The 24,737-nt window shown below is 43.4% G+C and overlaps 1 gene segment (V, D, J or C); it reads left to right on the forward strand.

Annotated features, from left to right (window-relative positions):
- The first annotated feature begins 1,415 nt into the window (after positions 1-1,415).
- LOC116882714 lies at positions 1,416-14,428 on the forward strand. The segment is given in 4 exon segments: positions 1,416-1,461; positions 1,697-2,003; positions 7,483-7,646; positions 14,315-14,428. Coding segments are annotated over 4 exon segments (631 nt in total).
- The last annotated feature ends 10,309 nt before the right edge of the window (positions 14,429-24,737 follow it).

A 24,737-nucleotide genomic window follows, 5' to 3' on the forward strand; every position in this document is an offset into this window, starting at 1 on the left:
ACTTGTCCATTACCATCGATACTAAGTATTAAACATTGATTTTGTTTACTTAATTGTATTTTTTGATACTTGCGGAATACTGTTGAAAAATAATGGATGTGAGGGTCATCTCTAGCATTTTCCTGATCTTTGCGAAAATGGTCCCCTTCACTACACCATAAACTGAGATGCTGGACTTAGGGTTACATCATAATTGTGCGAGAGAGTGGGTATTACTTTATTATAAATGTATCTGTTTGTATTTCCATATTTCCATATTTTCCATATTTCTTTTTTGTGATTTGGTCAAAAACTCTTTCAAGATCAATTGGGGCTATATGACCGTATCCCTTGATGTAATGATATGGCATGTGATATGAAATGTGTTCTTAATATGGAGCAAAATTTGCATCTTTGGAACAAATCACACTTAATAATGGTATTTCAATTTATTATTATGATACTGATACCTCTTTGTTAATATTTCATATACAGTATTTGTATCAATATTTAATGTTACAGGTCTGTAATTTTCATTTTTGTGAAATGTAATTTGCTATGTGTATTTATCAGTGTTATAACACTTTTAAAAGAACTAAGAAATATTCCATCCTAATAATAGAAGAATAGAATAAGAAGCAAAGAAATTGGAACCATCTTATCTCAGAAGCTTTGTTAGATGTCTCCTGTGAAAATGTCTGTAACATATGCATTTCTGTAGAGTGCTTCTAAAAAATCACATTTTCCTATTAAAATTTATCTATTCACTCAAATTATTTCAAGTAGAACTAATTGTATATCTTCCTTTTTAATTTTTTAAAAAAATTAATTTAGAGAGGCAGAGTGAGCGAGCAGGGGAGGAGCATAAGGAGAGAGAGAGAGAGAGAGAGAATCCCAGTGGAATGCTTGCTGAGCATGGAGTTCCATGCTGGGTTCAATTCCATGACCTTGAGATCATGACCTGAGCCTAAACCAGGAGTCAGAGGCTTAACTGACTGTGCCCCTAATTTTGGATCTTCTTAAGAAAGTATTAATTTTATCTATTCTTAATAGGAATTATCTCCTACAAGTATTTTCCCCCATTTTTTATTTCATTTTTCATTTTTCCATGTGAGATTTTCAGGGGGCACTGTGAAACTTCCCTGTAGTCCCTACAAAGTTGCTCAGTGAGGACTAGTCATTGAGGACATTCAGCTCTGGAAGCTCTTCGTGGTCTCAGCAGATGCTTCCTTCCAGTGTTCTCTGCAAGTGTGAGTAAAACTCCATCTTCCTCAGTGTGTGATATGAGCTAATCTCCAGCTACAGGGCTCAGGGAGGGGCCAGGCAGCTCCTGGGTGAACCCCATTTACATGAACAGGCCCTCTTGTGGCAGCGGGTGGAGGAGAAAGAATGCCTGTTTGAGCCCAAGCCACTGTGGCATCAGGGATTATGTCACCATGGCCTGCACTCTTGTCCTCCTCATGCTCCTATACTACTCTGCAGGTAAGGAGGGGCCTCAGGGACACAGGACTGACCTCCAGCAAGTGTCAGCCTCTCTGGCTGAGTCCCTAGGGAACTTTACCTGGCCCCTGTCTCAGCATACATGAGTGTCTGCATTTGCAGGTTGCGACAGAGCTCGTGGAAAACAAGGTGGTCCCAACATCACTCTTTCTGTGCTTAATGTTCTGATGATTCATTTTTTTCAATTTCCCCATCACTGATATGTCTGTGTTTGCAGGTTCCCTGCCCCAACCTGTGCTAATCCAGCTGACCTCCTCTGCACTGCTGGGAACAATGGTCAGACTCACCTGCACCCTGAGCAGTGGTTTCTGTGTTGGCAGCTACTACCTCAGCTGGTGCCAAGAGAAGCCAGGGAGTCCTTCCAGGTTTCTCTTATACTATTACTCAGACTCAATTTCACGGTTGGGATCTGGAGGTCCCCAACCACTTCTCTGGCTCCAAATATACCTCAGCAACTGCTGGGCTTCTGCTTATCTCTGGGCTGCAGCCAGAGGATGAGGCTGACTATTACTGTGTTAGAGCTCGTATCTGGGGGAGCAGATTTCATTACCCTCAGTGTCTCAGACAATGAAGAAGTGAGCAATAAGAACCCCTGGAACTAGAGACCTTGTCTCTGAGACTTCTGTGGAAATTCATGTAGTGAAGAGTTCTCTGATGAAAGACCTTTCCTTGAGGAGGGAGGAGTGGCTCACAGATTGTGGTGTTGCCTGAGACACTGCAAGTGTCCCAAATGCACACCCAGGTGAGGGAATAGAGTCCAATTGCACATGCCCTACGGTCTGGAATAAATTAAAAATAATAAATATTTTACTAAAACAAACCTCATTCTTTCCTTGTATTTCCATTGTTTCTCCATTACTACTGATGTAAAACATTTCATGTCTGACACATTTGGTCAACTGTCATGTGGATTTTCTTTTCCAAAGCAAGCAATTTTCTGTGACACCTGCTTGGTATTCTAAAATTTAGCCCAAATTAACACACAGCTTACCTACCCTGAGATGGTGTCAGATGCACAGAATAAGGACTCAGTAGAATGCTCCCCACTTTGATGTCAATAGCTACTTTTAGGTTCCTCACCACTTATGTCCCACTTGGCTACAAATGAGGGGTTCCCATGATACTCCCCTCATTCACTTAATTTACTAGAGTGGCTCAAGGAAATCCTTCCTTCCCTTTACAAATTCATTAAAGGATATGATGGAAACTGATAACCAGTCAGATGAAGAGACACTTAGGGCAAGTTCTGGGAAGATCCCAAGTGTAGGAGATTCTGTCTTCATGGAGTTATGGTACATCACCCTCTGGGTATGGGTATGTTCACCAATCTGGAAGGTTCTCAAAGCCCATATTTGGAATTACTATTGAGGCTTAGGTAGTCATCTCTGATTCACATTCTGCTCTTCTCCTCTTTCTGGATAATGGGGGTCTGAATATTCCCAACATCTGAACATGGTTTCATGTTTTGGTGGACCAGCCCCATCCTGGAGTCATCCACGAATCCCCACAGTCACCTCATTTGCACAAAGATGCTCCTAGTGATTTTGTCACTTTGGATTTGGCAAGTGTTTCAGGAGCCCTGCATCGAGAATGTGGGACAAAGATGTGCATATAGTTTCTAAGATCTCAAGTACTGTTGTATCAACTGCAAATATTGATTTTCACATTTCTGTAATCCACATATCTTAAGCTACAAAGTGTGACTCTTGTGTTACTGATGACACATTAGCTGGTATATTAATATATAAATCGATCACACACACACACACACACACACACACACACACCCTCTCTCCAAGTGTATAATGCCCTGGGCTCTGCAGTTTCCAGGCTTCTCTGTCTCTCCAGAAGTCAAGCTCAACCTGTGCTTACCCAGTTGTCTCACTGTCACAAACACTATAGGGTAGAATCCCCATCACCAGGAAACATCAAAGACATTGACTGTAACTAAGGCCCTGATTTCAGGGCAGCCAGGATGTGCCCTGAACACCTGGGTGGAGGCTGATGCTCAGGAATCCGAGGGGGTGTCTCTGTCAGTGGGGGCAGCTCAGGTCCTAACCATCTCAGGGCTCCAGTCAGTGCTTGAAACTGATCAGTACACTGAATCTGGGATAGCAGCCTCAGTGCTCCAGACTCATGTAGATGTGACACAGTCAACTGCATTACTCTCAGAGGGCTAGGCTGTCCCTCCCTCCTTTACCCCAGTGATACAGCCAGCCTGGACATCTGCTGAAAATTCTTCTGTACCAACCCAGTACTACAGGGCCTGTGACTTAAGGGACAAAGCTGTCCTTTTCTCTGCCTCTCATTCACTCTCATGTGAGACCTTTGATATGAAATTCTGGGTCAGAATGGCCTTGAGGAATAGAAATTCATTTCTCTAGTGACCATATGTGGCTGAATGAATAATGGTTCTATTCTGAATGTGCTGGACACAAAGTACAAGGACTAGAGCTGTGCCCACCGTGAAGCAGGTCTAACTCCAAATCACTCCATACTAGAAGCATTTTCTGTGGTAATTCCATCAGTGAGATTGTTCTTGGATTCATACGAACAGGCTCCTCATAGGGTTTCACTGGACACCATCTTCAGCTTTCCTTCCTGCAGCAATAGAGCCAGGATACAAAACTGATGACTAAAATATACATATACGCAGAATCAGAAAAATCAAACTATATTAGTAAAGGTTCATAGACTGTTATTGAAGCAAGAATAGAAGACATTCCATTTGCATTGTTGTTTCATTTATTTTTTTTCTTAAGATTTCATTTATTCACTTGAGTGAGAGAGAGACAGAAAAGACATGCAGAGGGAGAGGCAGAGGGAGAGGGAGAAGCAGGCTCCCCACCAAACAGGCAGCCCAACTTGGGGCTCAATTCCAGGACCTGGAAATCATGACCTGAGCCAAGGGCAAATGCTCAACCATCTGAACAACATAAACGACCCTGTCCCATCTATGTTTTTAACCTCAATTTCCATCCATATTTTTCCTGCAATAAACACAGGCCTGGGAGAAGTATACCAGCCATTAACTAAATCTGCACAATGACATTAATATTGAGATGTAATCAGTTTGAATGAGATGAATTCTGTGTAACATTAACATGCACTTATTTTACGTATGTGGTTGTTTCAGTGGTGACCAACACATGAACTATGTCATTGAAAACCTGTCATAGCATCTTTAGTTGTCAGTACTGCTCTCCTAGAACTTCTGGAATGTTTGCCGTCTGTGCTTTGGGGTCAATGGTACACATACACTCACATGGCTGGGGTCCTTGTGTCTGTTTGATTGGAGAACAGATCCTAGGAGGGAATCACTGTCCACAGTGTATACAGAACTGTTGTTTCAAGGAGGTGAAAAGAGTAACAGGTGACAAAGATTTTGTGTGTTACCCCTTTGGGAATTCACACAGGGGCTTCTACCCACAACATGATGAGAAGTGCATTCCATCTCCTCAGTGCTTTGGGAATGTCAGAGGTGGAGACTTTTGGAAGCTGGGAAGAATCACATAGAAGGAAAGACCCAGTGTCTTGCACAGAAGCAACTATATGTCTATGGAGATCCAACATTGGTCTGTATTTAAACCTGATCCAGGAGGAGTTTGTGTAGAGACAATCAGTGAGTCCTGACCAAGTACAGATCAGCCATAGGAGCTATAGAAAGACTTACCCTGAGGAGTCTGAGTAGAGCGCAAAGTCTGTCCTGAGGTGGTGGGAGGACACATAAGGGGACACAAGGCCTGGACCTAATTCAGGGGATAGTGATCAGAGCAGTGGGGAAACAGGAGTCATGTCCAATGGGCTCCATTCACCATTTCAACAGCTCCAGCCAGGATCAACATGTGAACTGCATCCACCAGTGGGCGCAGGTGTTTCCCCAGTCTCTGATCTCCCTGCCCCTTGCAGCAGCTCCTTTGTCATCCTAGGGATGAAGCCCTTTCAAATTCCTACACTCTGTTTTGTTCTGCTGTATCCCGAGTTATGTCAAAGGATGGGATCGCACAGCCTTAAGAAAGGGAAAGATTTGCAAGGAGACTCCCACCACAACCTTGAGGATCAGGAGGGCACATAAATTTTGGTGAGCTCAAGCAGAACTATGGGGCCTAAGAAGTAGAGTCTGGTGTGTTTCTCCAGGTCTGGGGCTCCCCTGGTTCTCACCTTTGTCACCCGCTGCACAGGGATTTCCAAATATGCCTTGGGAGCAAAACAACACCAGAGATCTACAAGGTGAAATAACATATTTTGAGCTATTAGGCAGTCTTTGCTTTATGTTCTTCTTATGCCCTTCACTGGAGAAAGGACAGATGATAAAAAAAAAAAAATCCACGTATTTGTCACTGGACAGATCTGGACTTCTGACTCAGTAAAGTGTTAAGGGGTGTGCTCTCATCTGAGTCCTCGGGGACTAAATATTTTCTCTTACACGAAGATTGTCTTTGAGAAAATTGATCTATAAATACAGAACCAAATTCTTGAAGAGCCATCTTTCAGTAGAAGGTATAAAAGCCACAGTGGCTCAATTGACCTCATTTTTGGTCAGACACACACACACACACATACACAGACACACATCTCTCTCTTCATTTTTTGATTGTAAAGTGTCTAGGACTGTGATTTCTGGGCTTCCCTATCCATCCAGAAGGCATGCTCAACCTATGTTCACCCAGATGTCCTCTGTGTCACAATCTCCAGGAGTCAGAGCCCCCATCAACAAGGAAACCACAGGGATGTTAAATGCAATTGAGGTCTCATCACCAGGGCATCCAAGATGTGCTCTGAGCACATTTTCTCCTAGGATGAGGCTGATGCTCAGGAATCTCAGAGGAGTCTCTGTCCCCATGGGCAGCTCAGTCCCTAACCATCTCTGGCCTTATTCAGTGCCTGAGGCTAATCACTACGAGATCAGGGCTCTTCCCCTGGAGCTCAGATCCTGTAGCATTGTAAGACACACACTTCCTGTGATCTCAGGGATGGGCCATCAGCCCCTCATCCAACCTAGTACACCTCCAAAGAGGATGAATCTCTGCTGAAATATCTTCTGTCCCAAGCTAGTGCCACAAGATCCCTAGCCTAAGGGCCATAGTCCCTCTTATTTGTGCCTTTCCTTTACTCAGATGTGGGAAATTTGTCAAAATCTGGGTTTAGGTGGCATTGCTAATATGAATTAATTCCTCTCATCATGATCATTTACTCTCTCCTAAACATGTTGGACACAAGCTATACAGACGAATTTTGTCCCCACTCGAAAGTGGAGTCCAACCCCAAATTTCTGTGTCCTGGAAGCTCTGTTTGTGTTCGGTAATTCCATCACTGTGAAGGCTCTGCAATTTGTAGGTAGAGGTTTCTCCTGGGGCCACACCAGATGTCATGTTGGACTCTCCTTTTTTTTTTTTTTTAAAGATTTTATTTATTTATTTATTTGTCAGAGAGAGAGAGAGAGAGAGAGTGTGAGAGCAAGCACAGGCAGACAGAGTGGCAGGCAGAGTCAGAGGGAGAAGTAGGCTCCCTGCGGAGCAAGGAGCCCAATGTGGGACTCGATCCCAGGACGCTGGGATCATGACCTGAGCCGAAGGCAGCTGTTTAACCAACTGAGCCACCTAGGCGTCCCTGGACTCTCCTTTTTGTTGTACAATCCCATAATACTAAACTCATGACCAAAAAAAAAAGTATTTCAGAAAAACTTTATATACTTTTATTCAACCAAGAACATAAGGAATTTCTTTTTGTTTATTGTTGCATCCATGCTTTTATACACAATTTCCCATCCATATTCTCTCTGCAATGTACACAGACCTGGGAACTGTATACTAGAGATTCCACCTGCAGCTTCACAAATATATTGTCACTGTGTTTAAATAAATCTTACTGAGAGGAATTTAATATGCTATAACAAAGGGATGCAGGGTCAGGGGAAGGGCCCTTGGGGAGAAATCTGGGTCCTGCTTCCTCCCCTTGTCTCTAGACCACAGGTCACCCTGTCTGTTTCTCTCCCCTTTCCAGGGTGCCGGGCCCAGTCTGTGCTGACTCAACCTCCCTCTGTGTCTGGGACCCTGGGCCCGAGGGTTACCATCTCCTGCACCGGAAGCAGCTCCAACATTGGGGTGATGAATACGTGTCCTGCTTCCAACACCTTCCAGGCAAAGCCCCCAAAACCATCATTTAAGGTAACAGCAATTAAACTTCAGGGATCCTAGATTAATTCTCTGGCTCCAAGTCTGGCAGCTCCGGCTCCCTGACCATCACTGGGCTCCAGGCTGAGGAGGAGGCTAATTATTACTGCACAAAATGGGACAAAAATCTCAGAGGTCACACAGTGCTCCAAGTCTGTGGGGAAGTGAGACAAGAACCCACCTACTCATCTGTAAAGAGGGAGACACACACCAGCTGTTCCTCCTCAGCTTAGCCTCTGATTCTGCTTATCCTTTGGCTGAGGCCCTGGGCCCCGGTCCATCCAGGGCACCACCTGGGAGTGAGGCTCTCCTGTCCTCAGTGTCACTGAGAGCAACACATTCCTAGACAAAGTCTTCATGTAAACATAAAGTTCTTGGCTTTATCAGGTGAGGACATTTTACTTCTAGGCTGTTTCATATTTCTATCTACCATCTGATTGTAAATTAAGTGAAACAATTTCTTTTGTCCTTTATAGTATCATGGGACATTGGCTCTACCTATGTAGCCATGAAAGACTAAGTCAGATCTATTTACTTTTTTTATTATTATTATTAATATCTGAAAGAATATGGCCAATGCTGGTAGTTTACTTTAAAATATTTGCTTAGGAATCTTTACAGAGGGGGCGGGCATAGGAAGAGGGAGAGAAGGAATCTCAAGCACACTCCTCACTGAGATCAGAGCCAGAACATGAGCTCAATCTCCCAATCTCAAAACCATGACCTGAAATGAAATCACAGTTAGAATTTTATCTGACTGAGCCACCCAGGATCCCTGGTTGGTTTGTCATGTATTCTGACTTTTGTGAAACAGATTCCAATTTACAGTTATAAAATTATTTTAAAACTCCATAGAGAAAAACCTGAAAGTAAATGTTTACATAAGCTTATTCATTATTACAAAAAACTGAAAGAGATCCAAAATTGGCATACATCTGAACCTTTATTCCAGGTTCAGATATAATCCCCCAAACCAGGCACCATGTAAGGTGGAACATTTACAAAACAGGGTAATTTTCATAGTACGATCGTAATTACATCACATATTGGAAGAGGGAAAAAAAAGAGAGAGAGAACAAATACCTGCTGTTTCCAGAGGGGCAAAAGGAAGAAAACAAGTTGAATGTGTGATGAAAGGAATATGTTTTTGATCAAGGGAACTATTTTCTATGATATTGTAAAGTCATGGAAAGGCCAGAATCCACTGAACACTATACAGCCCCCTGACAGAAACTTATTATATGAATTGAAAACAAAACAAAACAACAACAACAAAAAACATCTTTTAGGAATTTTTGGGTCCATGGTGGAATGTGGAATGTAAAAAAATCCATCTGCCTTCAGCAAAAACCTCTGAATCCACCTCAGTGCCAGGCTTGAGGAAAACCTGCTGAGCTGAGTGACTGTGAACCTGAGTGGAACCGCTCTGTGGAAAGTCATAGGAGACTGCACGTGAGTGCTGTGCTGTAGTAGATAAGGTTGTGTCCCCAGGGGAATATGGATTATTTTTTGGTGTGTGATATGTACAGGAATTGAACAAGTAAGTAAGTGGGTGGATGGAGGTGGAACCAGATTCCTCACTTTTGGAAAGGGAATTCAGATACAAGCAAGGGAGGACACTTGAGTGAAGCCTGTGTTTGGTCACGGATTACAGAGATGGCAGTTTGAAATCATGGTTAGTTTGATGCTGTCAGATAATGGCATGTGGGATTAGTTAGCACTGTGTGCATGTTCCTGGGTTAATTGACTTATCTAAATGTCATATGTCTGTCAGCTTAATGGGGCTGGAAGCAATGGCACCCCGTAGCCAAGAGATACATTTCCCCACATTTTTCTTTCTAATACCACTCTACTGGGAAGAGATGCAGACTTCTTTGGAGAAAGATTTAATTCCCAGGGGCACCTGGGTGCCTCAGTAGGTTATCTCAGATAATGACTGTGGGGTCCTGGGATGGAAGCCGGCATCAGGCTCCCTGCTGAGCCAGGGAGCCTCCTTCTCCCTCTCCTTCTGTCCCTCCCCTGCTTGTGTTCTCTTTTGCTCGCTCTCTCTCTCTCTCCCTATCTCTTCCTATCTCTCTCTCTCTCTGTAAAATAAATAAATAAATAAATACATACATACATACATACTTAAAAAAAATGATTTAATGCCCAGATCAAGAATTTCACAGGATGAACATGGAGCACCTTATAGTGTCAGAAGGTGATGAATCCTTTAAAACAAACACAAGCACACCAGTGCAACTCCACCACACACATGATTGTGCATGAGCATACACAAACACACACACACACACACACACACACACACACACACACACACACAGATGGCAGGGAGCCAAGGAGCTCATGAGTCAACTCCAGGGGCTCTCATTGGGAAAAAAAAAATGGAAAGATTTGAGGATCCCATAAATGTAAGAGTATAGGGCTGTATAAGGTTTAAGTAGATGTCTGTGATCCATGTTGTTCACTTGTTGTATAAGTGAATAAATGGAAAGAGAAGAGACACATTCTCATGCAGAGGTTTCAAAGAACAGGTATAAATACTCAGCTCTGAGAGGACAGTGTTCTGAGTTGGGCCAGCAGGAATATCCCTGTCTAGCTCTCATATCCTAAGGCAAGCAAGGTCCTTGCTGCAGTATGGCTGTTCCACACTTGCACCACAGGAGACACATGAGGCCTTAGACTGACTCCCTCCCCCACATGGAATTACTTACTCCACACCCATGGTGTACTTCTCCACACCTGAGGCCAGGCACACACAGATGGACCTCACACAGAGCAAACATATTTGCATGAAGAATCTGGATCAGGAAGATACTCGGTGGAGAGAATAGTAGAAAAGTAGGGAAGAGGGGTCACAAGGCTAAAAGTGAGGCTTCAACAGCTGAGTTCTGAAGGCATCTCCCCCTGGCCTACATATTTGTCCCTGGCCAGTGAGGTCCTTTGGGCATATGAAAGGATGGACAGGACAAATTTTTACTATCTTTCCTCCAGGAGCCCAGCACAAGTGTTCTGGCATCCCATTTGTCATACCACTCTCTCTACTTCCAGGTCAGACTGTGCTGGTCTCACCATTTACAGAGTTTGGGAGTCTGCATACAAAATAAAAATATAACTGTGTGTGTGCGTGTATATACATATGAATGAGGGTATATAATATTTATATTACATGTTAATATATTGATATGTTTATATAACACATATATATCTCATATAATGTGCAGTATATAATCAGTAATAAAATACTTTCAGAGAACAAGCAAAACAGAAGGCATCATGAGAGAATGCTCACAAATATGCAAGACAAGTTCCAAGAATTTTTCAATAGAGAGCATGTGGCCCAAACGCATTTCTAATCCTAGAAAATCCATGACACACAACCCAACAGGAACAACAGGAAAATTCAGGTCACCTGGGTGACTCAGTCAGTGAAGTACCTGCCTTTGGTTCAGATCCTGATCCCAGGGTCCATGGATCGAGCCCCACATCAGGCTCCCGGCTCAGGCTCTCCATTTCCCTCTGTCTGCCACTCTGCCTACTTGTGCTCTCTCTCAGTCAAATAAATAAATAAAATGTTTGTAAAAGAAAATTTCAGGACAATTCCATGTATTAATATAGAGACACAATCTGGAGCATATTAGCAAGAAGAATCCAACATTGATTGGTACAATTCCCCTTGACCTCCAGGGAAGAATGGCCTGAAAACATGACCTTTGTGTGCTCTCTGGAGTTGAGCTTCCAGGGATTGTGGAGAGGGCAACAGATAGCATGAGTCATGTACCCACTATCCCAGTAAGAATCTCAGGCTCTCATTGTGGATTCCTTAAACATTTTGGGAGAGAAAGATGGGGATATCAAACACACTGACAAAAGACACAATACTCTTCTAGCCTGAGGTGGGCAGTATACAACATGGTCATTCTAGATCAAACACACCTTTTGCTTGGGTCAAGCCACATCTCCCAAGAGCCACCAGGGGAGCTGCTCTCTGCTCCTTCTTGTGTTGCCATGAGCTCATGGATCATTGGATTTTTCTGAAATACCTCTTTTGCATATTATGCCATTCACTTCTGGATAAGGAAGAATGGGGCTTTGTTTAATGGGTACACAGTTCCCGTTTGGATTTATGAGAATGGTCTGGAAATGGATAGTAGTGGTGGCGCACAGCATTGTAAGAGTGCGTAGTGCCACTGAATTGGGCAGAAGAAGTGATTAAAGGTTTGCATTTTACATAAATGTAGAAAACTACTAGTTCAAAGTCCAAACTCTTTGTAAAAGTTATTCTCACAAAAATCTCTGCAGCTAAATACGAACATTATGACACCACGAGTTTCTTTTAAATTAAGATGTGATAGGCTAGTCTTCCTCCACTACCCCTATGATGCATCTCTTGCCTATCCCTGTCTGTGGCCTACAACTGCTCATGTTTACCATCCATAGTCACTTGTGGAGGCCTGGTGCTGTTACCTAGATTAGTGTTTATGAGGTCAATGAAGTGTTGTAGGTGACCTCCATGGGATCCAAAAACACAACTCTAAGAGGACAAAGTGAAGGGGCTCGGTCTTCTCAAGAAATTTGGTTGAGGAAACCCACCAGATATACCACAGGGATTAGCCAAGTTCTGCTCAGAATTGGAGAAGAATCTAGAATGAGTAGTGGAAGTGAAGACATATTTGCATTCTGTGTATCCTTGAGATTAACTTCAGCAGCAGGTCCTGTCATTCACAACAGCAAATGATACCTTACATGTTTCCCACAGTGTAAGTGATTAAAAACATCCAGGAGGAGCTGTTCTTATGACTCATGTTATGAAGCTTGGGGATTGGAGCAGTGCAAGGGCTGTGCTGTCATCATATAGTGGTGGCTTCCCTGTATCTCTGTCATTTACCAACCTGTCTCAACTGAACGCTTTTATGGGTCTTGTCCTTGGGTAAGCATTCACTCAAAGTCACTGATTCTAATTCACTCAAAGTCACTAATTTTAAGTCACTAATTCACTAATTCAGGCAGACCACATTCAATGACTGACTGATGCATGGTTCCATGAGTTAGTCCTCGGATTTCCACCCTCTGGATTATAAAAAAAAATCCCAGCTCCAATCTCTGCACAGAAGGGGCTGAGCTTATTGCAACTATATCACAGTACAAATCCTTCTTGTGCCCCATTATGCACCCTCACTCCTGACCTGCTGGTGCCCCTGAGAGCGTTCTCCATCATCCTTATGGAAAAAAAAATATATCAATTTCAGTGATAGTTTTTCAGGAAGTGATAGGGGCGAGGAATGTCTAACTGTTATAGGAATAGAGCGTGGTAATGGCTACTGCATGATCCATGAAGATTTACTGAGATAGTTACAAGAGTCCTTAGGGGCAGGGTGAGGGGTAATAACCATCCCTGTAGCTCTGGAGAGTAATATTAAATTAGGATATGTCTCTACTTATTTCAGGGAAGTCACAGCATACCTGTCACACATACCATCCTGTAGCAAAGGATTGCGATAATGAGGAAACATGAGACAGAGGCTTCCTTTCCCACATTTGTTTCTACTGCAAATTGAAAGTGATTTAAGGAAATATCTATTATTTGTTTAAAAAAATAAGGCTTTGAATCATAAAAAATATAAGGGTCTCCTGATTGGCTCAGTAGTCAAACATCTGCCTTTGGTTCAGGTCATGATCTTAGGGTCCTGGGACCAAGCCCCACATCAGGCTCACTGCTCAGGGGGAAGCCTGCTTCTTTCTCTCTCTCTGCTTGTGTTACATCTCTCCCTGTGTCTTTCTCTGTCAAATAAATAAAATATTAAAAGAAGGGTGGAAGAAAGAAAGGAAGGAAGGAATGAAGGGAGGAAGGAAGGAAGGAAGAATTGAAGTAAACAAACGCAAATGATCTGAAAAACTATGACAATCAGATGGCAAACACACTTGAGAAAAGATATTCAACATCATATATCAGTAGAGAATTGTAAAATGATACAGCAATGAGATAGTGTTATATACAAATGAAAATGGATAAAATCCAAACACAGATGACACCAAAGGCTGTCCAGGACTTCTAGTGACAGGAACTCTCTTTCACTACTGGTGGGAGTACAGATTGTACAGTCACTTGGAAAAAAGGCTTGACTGTTTCCTTAAAAGTAAACATTTTCTAAATTGAACAATCCACCAACCATACCTCTTGGTATTTACTGAAAGGAGTTCAAAACAATGTGAACAAAAAACCTGCACAAGGATGTTGATAGCTGCTTTATTAATAACTGCCCAAACCTGGAAGCAGCCAACTGAGGTGACTTTCCAGAAGTGATGGATGAATAAACTGACGTGCAACCAAACGACAAACTATTGATCAGTGCTAAGAAGATCTAAGCCTTCAAGCCATGAAAAGACATAGAGTGTATTTAGGTGCATATTGCTCAGTGTTTAAGAAGCCAACCTGAATCGGCTATACTCCATATGATTCCAAGAATATAACATTCTAAACAAACAAACAAACAAACAAACAAAAAACAAACAAAAAAAATCTAGGGACACCTGGGAGCTTGCTTGGTTGAGTGTCCAACTCGACTTTGTCTTGGGTCATGATTGCAGGTCATGGGATTGGGTTACTTGTTGGTCAACTGCAGTGTGGCATTGTCCTTTTGTTCTCTGAACTGGGTTTGCAGCTGACACCCTTCTTCACCCCAACAATGGAGACAGCACTGGAGCAGTGGAGACAGCTGGAGACAGACCTCAGTCAGGAGCCACCACAGGGGATTCTGAGCTCAGTGTGGACATGAGGCTGAGGCCTAAGGAGGGCCCATGTGTGGCCTGTTCTCCATAGATAGTAGAAAGGGGATCCATACCAGTGGAGATGGAGGCTTCAGTGCTCTGGGCTCACCGCCCTCCTATCAGTTAGGGGGCACAGGAATGGAGCAGAGGGGCCGTGTGAGATGTGGGATGATGTCAGCTTGGAAAGCAGCTCCTGCCTGAATGTGGGCCTAATGTCTAGCTTACTTCATTTCCAGGACCTCAGTGATCAGGTGGGTCCTCCTAGCCTGCTCCTCATGACAGATACCAAGTAGAGGAAATGGAGTTGAGGAGTGGGGACCAGAATGTAGTGTTCCTTCCCCAGAGTTTGAGGGGAATAAGAGAGAGTCTGCAGTTCTGCCTCCCTGGGGCTGGAAGTCCAGGGGATATGTAGATCAGGTGAGAAGTTTGAGTTCTTCTCCATTCCCACTTCTCCTTTATGTCTACTGTGCCACGCACTTCAGCATGACCCTGGATGCTCCACACTCATGGATCCTTGTGACTCTTCCTGAGATACCCCTGGGGTATGAAGGTCTACAAAAATCACTACCAGACAGATCTTCACTGTCTTCAGCCTTCCCTGGAACATTTATACAGGAAAGACAAAAAGGGGCTGGTCTTACCTGAATGGACACCCAGCTAATCACTTGGAGCCTGAGGAGAAGGTAGGATGTCACTAACATACATACTACAGGAATAGTGAAGGGACTGAACACAGGAGCCAGCCCAGACTGAAGGACTCTGCTTCCAGGACTCTTTTCACCTATTTTGGACACAGGGATGGTGCACAGAGTTGTGTTCCAGGATCCTGTCCCTCCTACGTGTCCACTTCTGCACCAGGGACTGCTCCCCAGCCTGGACACCAGCGTCAGGCAGTGGTCATGACCTTCTGTCACTCAGGGTCAAGGCCCACCATTTCTGAGCTTGGAATTCACTATTTCTACCTATGCTTCAGGTCCTCAACTCTTTTATGAACAGGGAAGCATCTTATTATCTAGTGCTCCACTAGCACCATCTAATGGGCCAGTAAAAACAGAAATGCCCACATCAAACTCTACCCTTCCTCCTTCTCTCCCTGAGTTCCTCATGTTCCACAGTCCTGAGCATCTCCTGTGAGCACAACCACCTGCATCCTTACCTCATATTTTCCTATTTTAGTTGTTCCTCCCCGACCACATAGTTTCCCCAGTTCTGCCCTGTTGTGTCCACCCTTTTGTTCCCCTGGGCATGCTGTCACCAGATGGTTTCCCCACTCTGTGAAATTGCTGTGTCCCTTCAAGGTTTGAGAATCTTCACACCCTGTTTTGATTTTTTTCTTCTGTGAACCCATTTGGAGAACACTGTTACTCCTCTCCTGAGACATATTGTGAAACCTTCCTGTGAAGAGATCCCTAAATGTCCCAGGGGTGAGATAATCTCATTCTTCCATATGTTCCTTTTTTTTTTTTTTTACATATCATATTCACAGGAGTGTTTATTTCTGGAAAACTGTTCCCTGAATGTTTCAGGACTCTCAAATCACAGACGTGTATCCATGTTCTTTAAATTAGACCCAAGATGGTGCTTCACAGTTCAGGTCACTGTTGAATGCTGGTGTCACAAGTATAGACATTAACCTCAGGACACTGAGGACTCTGCAGGGAGGCACATAACCATCAGGGGGCACTGTGCATCTCTCTGGGCCATTCAAGGTGACCCTCAAGTTGGGAGAGTCCCTGCCCTCAAAGCTTGGCAGAGACTGAGCTGCCCTCTGTACTTCTTAATGAAATACAATAGCTTGTTCCCTCAGGGCCAGGCAGAAGCTCCTATGCAGGGTCCTGTGAGTATCCCCACAGCTGCTCCCTCCACCCCCTTCTGGGTCTGACTCAGAGCAGGAAATGTCCTCAGGTTCTTCTGTTCTCAGGTCCTGAATCACTGATCACATGGAACTGACAGAGTCTGTAATGGGGTGCAAATTTGTTTAAAAAAAATTACTTTCCCTGGGGAATGTGAGAAGGAAAAGACAAGGCTGGGACAACACAACCCAACTGTGGAGACTAGGGGCTATATCACCATGGCCCAAACCAAACCTTTCGCCTTTTCTTCCTCCCTCTATGCTCATGTAAGGGCAAATCAGACTTTTGGGTGAGCTCCCAGACAGTATCAGCCTCAAGACCAAGAAACTCCCAATCTCGTTGCCCCATCACCCATGAGTGTCTGTGTTTGCAGACTCTCTGTCCCAGCCTGTGCTAACCTAGCTACCCTCCCTCTCTGCAGCTAGGTGAACAACAGTCAGACTCACCTCACCCAGTGCAGTGGTTTAAGTGTTGGGAGCTAGTACATTTACTGGTTCGAGCAGATGCCACAAAGCGCCCTAACCCCAACACTATCTCTGGTACTACTGAGACTCAAGAAAGGAGATGTTATCTATGGTTCCCAGCTGCTTCTCTGGGTCCAAAGTTCTCTCAGCCAATGCAGGGCTTCAATTCATCTCTGAGCGGCAGCCTGAGGATGAGAGTGACTATTACTGTCTGATTGGACTACAGTGCCTCCCACAGTGATACAGGCTGATAAAGAACTGGGTCTGAACACTTCATCTGCTCAGTGTCTTGTTCAATGACAGTTCAAAACTTGTTAAAATGTGTATACACAAACTGTGATTGTATTTACTATTTGGCTTATGATGGGTCTAAGGAAAACAGAACAATAATATCAGCAAATACTTCAATGTCATGATGACCCTCATGTTTCCTGCATATTCCTATGGGATAGAACCAAGTTCTGTGCAGCTTAACTTTTTTTTTTCTCTCTCTCTTGAAATAAGAAAAACTAGCTTTTCATTGTCTTTACCTCCAGTAGAACCCAGGGACCATTCCAGCAGGTAGACAGTCTTCCAAAGCATGGACTCTGTCCTTCCAGGTGTCAGAGGACAGGCCTACCCTTCCCTCCAAGGCTCCTGTGCCAGGGACTGGCTGAGGCTCCCTGTGCCCCATGGGTGAGGCTCTAGGTGGTGAGATGCTGTGTGAGAACACAGGCCTGGGGAGGGTTGGCTTGGAATACTTCCTGGGCCTCTGAGATTTCAGTTGTGAAGTTAAGGAGAGGGAAAACTTGTGTGTTTGAAGCCAAGAATCCTCTTATGATCCAGCAGTAGGGAAGGTTGCATCATTGCTGGAAAAGGGAGAGTGTGTCCCAGAGAAGTTGCAGAAATGGGATCCATAAATGAGTCACTGCTACAGTTGACACCATGCGGGCACATGGGGCTCCTCTTGAATGGGTTTTCCTGAGCCCACAGTTAGGATCTTTGTCCTGCTCACTTTCCATACATTATTAGAGTTTCTGTGAGGTCAGACAGTGGGACGTCAGATCAGGAACTCCCCCATATGTGAATGTGTCACTGCCCCTGTGAGGCTCTTGATGATTCCATATTTGAGGTTACCATCATTTGCACAGGACAAAATAAACTCTGAGTATTCATATGAAATTGGTACCAAGGCTCAGACAGCCCATACGCTTGTGCTTGAGACAGCACGAAAGACTGTCTGCATTTCGAACCTCATTCTCCAGACCCAACTGTGTTATCAGGAACTCTTTTATGATCTCTTGGCTTCATCATGAGGAGAGGCTGATTATCACTGTTATAGAGCTGATACAACCAAATGTCACACAGAGCTCCTGGTCCATGGGCAAATGTAATAATATTCTCTTTAACCCTGTTCCCGTCCTACTGATCATTCCCATGCTCCTGTATGGGATCAAACACAGCTCAGATTATGGTTTCTACTGTTACCTGTCCTACTGATATCAGAAGACTTCAAGCCCTAGATTTTGTGGATGTTTATTAGATCAATAAAAAACATATATTTTATATTTATTGGTCACCCAATGCAGTGGAATTACTTTGTTTCCAGAAGCAAAATGACCCCCATAATTTCTGGGTGACAATGAGAAAAAGGGCTTTGGGTCAGGATGCGTGACCCAGGAGAACCAGGTGGTCTTTTGCCTAACGTCCTGCATACCTCTGTTGCCAGCCTGTGCTTTACGGGGAATTTCATGATATCTGAAATCTTAGAGATGCTCAGTTTCTTTTTTTCTCCTGAGATTTGGGAAATGACAACACACATACGTTGATGTGGGAAATGACAGCACTCATATATTGATGTGAGAAATGTTGGCATCCCTGATTTTTTGCACAAATCTTTTGGAACATTGAACATGTAGGTAACATGTTAAATTTCATGAGATTCATATACCACACATGGATTACGGAGTGTTTGGGAAGGAAGTCATGTTCAGAAAGGGAGTAAAACAAGGGACAAAAAAGGGTGAGATAGTCAAGATGAGTCATATCCCTGACCTCATGTTGGATATGGGTGAAAGCTGTTCTTTGTCTAATAATCTATTGTCTACAGTTTAACTTGAATATATAAAAATGTATCAATATGTTTTATTTATTTATCCCCTCTTGAAAATATATGTGTGTGTTTATGTGTGTGTGTGTGTGTGTGTATGTGTGTGTGTATAATTTGTATTTATAGATTCTCTTCAGCCATCTGTGATGATTTGTGTATATGAAGTAATAAAGAGCCAGGGAGTGCCACTCAGAGTTTCCAAAGTACATGTTTTTTCTATTATCACAAGTGAAAATCCATCTCCCCAGAGACTGAGGAGGACATGGCTTGGAGACCAGGGAAGGGGCTGAAATTCAGGGTTTTGTATTTTTTTTAATTTTCTAAAGATTTTATTTATTTATTTGACAAACAGAGATCACAAGTAGGCAGAAAGGCAGGCAGGAAGAGAGTGAGGGGAAGCACTCACCCTGCTGAGCAGAGAGCCTGATGCATAGCCAGATCCTAGGACCCTGGGATCAGGACTTGGGCATCAGAGAGCAAGGAGTGGGGCTTTATGGTGGGTGGGGCCAGAGCATGAAGGTCATTTTGGGGAAGGAGGGGTTTGTGTTTTCTGCCAAGAGCAGTGGGAGAGTCACTATAGGAGGTGCCTGCCTGAGCTCAGTCAGGAAGATCCCTCTGCCTGCCTTTAGGACAGAGTATCTGAGGGAGGCAGATGGTCCTCATCACAGGAATTTAGTAGAAGGCCTTTGAAGATAGATGTTTGGAGAATACTTAAGCACTGAAAGCTGAGCTGGATCTTTGGGATACTGAGGAAGGGAAGGTTTATGGAAGCAACTGCTCAGACATTGAAAATATCTGGAAAACACTAACATCCACATTTAACGTCTACTGAACTATGACAAGCATAAAAAATATAGGTAGTGATTTTTTTAATACAAAGAAATTTTATGACACCTAAAACAAACTCCTGCCAAAAAATGTATGAGACAGATGAGTAGAACATATAAACTTGGGAATATAAACTCAGTTCTTAAAATCTATTTTTTAAATTTTTATTGTGTTATGTCAGTCACCATAAAATACATCATTAGTTTTTGATGCAGTGGTGGTATATATTAAACTTTTGCTGGGTAAATTTTAGTGAAGACAACAAAAGCCATTATGTGTATTTATTTATTTACTTATTTTTTCTACCCATCATTTAATAAAATGAAATCTCCACTAACATTTTCAATACAATGTTTTGAAATGTTTTCTGCATTGTCCTCTTTAGAATATGACACTGAGCAAGTGTATTCCTACAAAATCCCATGTCTATGCCTTTCCTTAAAACAGCCCATATGCTTTCCTCAAAGCAGCTCAGATGATCCCCCCAACCCTGGCTCTGTATCACCTGATCTGATGCACATGTGGTTCATTCAGCATTTTCTAGAATGTCCTCTAACTAATTATATATGCACATATTTCCACATCCCATGGACCAAGCCTTCTCCAGGAGTGAGAACTTACAGGAAGAAAACACAAGCATTAGAATCATAGTACAGCTGTCCCCAACCGTTGAAAATTCTCTTTACACCACTTAGCTTTTATGAAACATATAAGTACCTGCTTTGACTGATAAAGGAAATCTGAAGACGATTTTCAGTTTTATATTAAAAAAGAAAGAAAAGCAAACTAACATTCAGCATTTATTTTTCATGGAGACTCTACAAAACTGTGCACCACTCAGAAAGCAGGAGGGAAGCCATCCAGCTCCTTCCCTGGGAACTACACCCAGCAGCACAGTATCAGGACAGCACTTTGAACTGTGTATGTTATCATTTTTGCTTTATCTCCATTTGTTTTTGCACATCTGACAGCAAAATGTGTCCTTAGGTATAAGAGAAGCCTAGGAAAGTATTTTTGAGTCTGGAAACATGCAAATCTGTGCATATAAATTGTTAATTGTTCCTTTGTCTTACGCCATCGTGGCTTACTAAAGACCCTTGGAAGTATGTACTTTCAGAGAACAGGAGAAACGTACTAAGAATTGTACGATGGATGTGTGTATACACGGGGAATTAAGGAGCTGCAGAAATCAGCTGGGCAATCAGGGTTTTGGGACACAGGGACTGCTGCAACCTGTGACCAGCAGGAGGAGATGTGGGACTGTCCTGTAATCCCTATATGGAGGTTTACTGAGGTACATTCACTCAAGGGAAATGACCTGGAGACTGGGCAGTGCTCTCCTTGATGGGGACTCAGCAGCTGTGTCTTCTCCGGTTTGGCAGAGTACCCTGAAAGAGAACTGTGTGGTCTCAGCAAGTGCTTCCTCCCTGTGCTCTTCCCAGGGAGTGAAACCAAACACCATCCTCCTGAATGTGTGGTGTGAACTGAGCTCCACCACCAGGGCTCAGGGAGGGGCTGGGCTGTCAATGGGTGGACAGCCCTGCCTGTGACACAGGGTAGAGGAGTCTGTGTCACCATGGCCTGGATTCCTGTCATCTTCATGCTCCTTTCTCTCTGCACAGGTAGGGAAAGGCCTCAGGGACATAGGGGGCCCCATATGCCATTTTCCATGTTCAGGATTTTGAGGCTTTTTGTTTTCTGTTTGTTTGTTTGTTTTGTTTTTCCCACTTATAATTCCATCACCCATGAGTGTCTGTATTTGCAGGATCTTTGTGCCAGCCTGTGCTGACCCAACCACCCTCACTCTCTGCATCTCCGGGAACAACAGCCAGACTCACCTGCACCCTGAGCAGTGGCTTCAATGTCAGCAGCTATAACATATTCTGGTATCAGCAGAAGCCAGGGACCCCCTCCCCAGTATCTCCTGTACTACACCTCAAGTACACAGCTAGGACCTGGGATTCCAAGTCGCTTCTCTGGCTCCAAGGACACCTCGGCCAAAACAGGGCTTCTGCTCATCTCTGGGCTACAGCCTGAGGATGAGGCTGACTATTACTGTGCAGTGCAGCACAGTGCTGCTGATCACAGTGACACACACAGATGGGGAAGTGGGACAAATACCTCAGCCTGCTCAGAACCTTGTACTCTAATTTTCTTCCAAATTAAAATAAGTAGAGTACACAATGACTGTACTTGGAAGTAGCTCCTAGATCATAATATTGTTTCTACCAGGTTCCTATGCTTGTACCAGATCACCTAAGTGATCTCTCAGGGGAAAACAAAACAAAACAAAACAAAGACAACAAAAAACTCATGGTACTGGAGAAACTTTGTCTGGTAACCCAGGGGTAAAAATTCAGAGCCTGTTGAACTCGCATTTTTTCTCTTTATAAAGCCACATAAACTTTCCTTAATTTTCTTCAACAGAGCCTGCAGAACATCCAAGCAGGTGGACAGTCCTTCAGAGCATGGACCCTGTTCCGACAGGGCTCAGAGCACAGACCGTCCTTCCCTCCATGCTCCTGTCTTCAGGGCTGGCTAAGTAGCTTGGTGTCTCAGGAATAAGGTCTAGGATTGGTGCCGAGTACGGACTCAGAACAGGAGGCATTCCAGCGGGCACAACTGACTTGGAACAGATGCTGGATTCTATCATTTCACTGTGATGTCAGGAGAGGGTAATTAGCCCTGGGAGGAACTTTGAGTGTCTGTTCGCAGATCTCTCAGTGGGACTTGTGGGGGGAAGGGGAAGGCTCCAGTCCTGCTATAAAATACTGAGCCTGCTCTAGGGAAGATGGGTGAAGTAGATCCCACAGATTTGCAGGACACACAGCTGACACTGTAAGGGCCAATAAGCTCTGCTGCAGATATCCTGAGCCCACAGGCACTGTGTCCTCCTCCTCTTTCTTGCCACAATAGGGTTTATCAGTGATCCACACAGTATGGGGGCAATGCAGCACCATGAACCCGATGGCCACCGTCTGTGCACAAGGATGTCCACCCTGGAGCCTCTCCAGGAATATGTCCTGCTATTTGTGACAACAAGTGTTGACCAGCAAGAAATTATCCTAAGTGAAATAAGGCCTACAGGGAAAGACAAATTGTTTGTTTTTTTCTTATTTTTATGTGGAATCTACAGGAAAAATAATAACACAAAACCTGCTGCACATTTTTAGTAATGAGGATGATTTAGAATAGGGTAACACATGTAAGGATGTAAAGGATATTTGTATGCATACAGCATCTTAAATATAACCTGATTGTCAACTAATGATTTATAATTATTATAATATACATACAGGGACACCTGGGTGGCTCAGTTGGTTAAGCAACTGCCTTCAGCTCGGGTCATGATCCCGGAGTCAAGGGATTGATTTCTGCATGGGCTCCCAGCTCCACAGGGAGTCTGCTTCTCCTTCTGACTGTTTCTCCTTTCATGCTCTCTCTTACTTGTTTTCTCTCTTAAATAAATAAAATCTTTAAAAATTAATAATAAACATAACAGAAAATTTACTGTTTCAATCACTCTTTAATGTGCAATTCAGAGATATTGGGTATACTCCCAGTGTTGTGTACCCATTACAACTAGCCATTGCTAGAATCTTCATCATCCCAAGCAGTAACAGTGTACCTGAAAGGGGGATGATTAACCTGGATCTGGGCAAGGAGCCAGGGCTCCAGAAGCCCATGCCAATGCAGGAAGAAGCAGAGAGCAGAGGGCAGCATTGATGGGGGCTTTTGGCAGATGTGGCCTGTCCCAGGTGGGAGCATTCTTTGGGTTGTGCTTCCTATCCCAGATTGACCATGTGGATGCACTTTGCCTGCCATGGCATGGGCACCAATGTGCCCACTGCAGGATGTCTTGTCATTCTAGCTTTGTGTCCCGAAGTGGGTCAGCAGACATGAGTGAGAACATAAGGATCTCATTTGGGGCATCTGCTATAGAAGTCATGCATATCACTATCTGAATCCCCTCCAAAATCCATGTCAGCTCTTCTCCAGAGACTTCAAAAAGTCCCTGATATCAGCCTAGGCCCTCCCTGATGGTAAAGGGGAACTTGTATTTATTTGTTTGTTTGTTCATTTTGTTGTTGTTATTTTGTTTTATTTTGTTTTGTTTTGTTTGTTTTTAATTCTGTGGAATTGATCTGTGTGTCTCTAGGTCAATATGATACTCTTTTCGATACTATAGCGTTATAATATAATTTGAAAGCAGGAAATATGGTGTCTCCAGGTTTGTTCTTTCTCAAGATGTTTTGGCAATTTGAGATCTTTTCTGTTTCTATACAAAATTCAATATATTTTTTTCTATTTATGAGAATAATGTCACTGGAATTTTCATAGGAAATGCATTGAATGTATAGATTTATCTGGGTAACAGGAACATGTTAATGTTATTTTTGTCATGGAGAGCACTGGATTTAAGAATTACTTGGAGATATTGTGTGAGGTATAAAGATGTTTCTAAGATGATACCCATGTCTGTGGTTCAGAATTTGAGTTGATGATGATGGTCTTAATGAAGCTTGAGATACCTATTTTGGGCGTAAGTTAAAGAGGTGGATATTTGTATTTTTTCATTTGCTGAAGTATTTACTGAACACCAGGTAAGTATCAGCAAGCTCCAAATACTGAGTGCTGCAAGGAGAAAAACAAATTTGTGAAGATCATGAGCACATATTCAGTTTTTATCTGACTCACCATGAAAGGCAGTGATCCGATATTTTATATGAAGTTCGGAAGGAGCCGTTAGCATTTGTATGAATAAGACATACAGTTCTTCTTTAAAAAGATTTTATTTATTTATATATTTGACAGAGAGAGGGAGAGACATCACAAGGAGACAGAGAGGCAGGCAGAGAGAGAGGAGGAAGCAGGCTCCTCACTGAGCAGAGAGCCCGATCAATCCCAGGATCCTGAGATCATGACCTGAGCCAAAGGCAGAGGTTTAAACCCGTGAACCACCCAGGGGCCCCAAGACATACAGTTTTATGTTAAGTGAGAGATGCTGGTTAGAGAAAACACACACACACACACACACACACACACACTTTGCCCTTATCAGAGCAGAATGGCTTAGATAACA

This window comes from Lontra canadensis, unplaced genomic scaffold, assembly GCF_010015895.1.
Source record: "Lontra canadensis isolate GAN:19392208 unplaced genomic scaffold, GSC_riverotter_1.0 scaffold87, whole genome shotgun sequence".
Lineage (NCBI taxonomy): Eukaryota > Metazoa > Chordata > Mammalia > Carnivora > Mustelidae > Lontra > Lontra canadensis.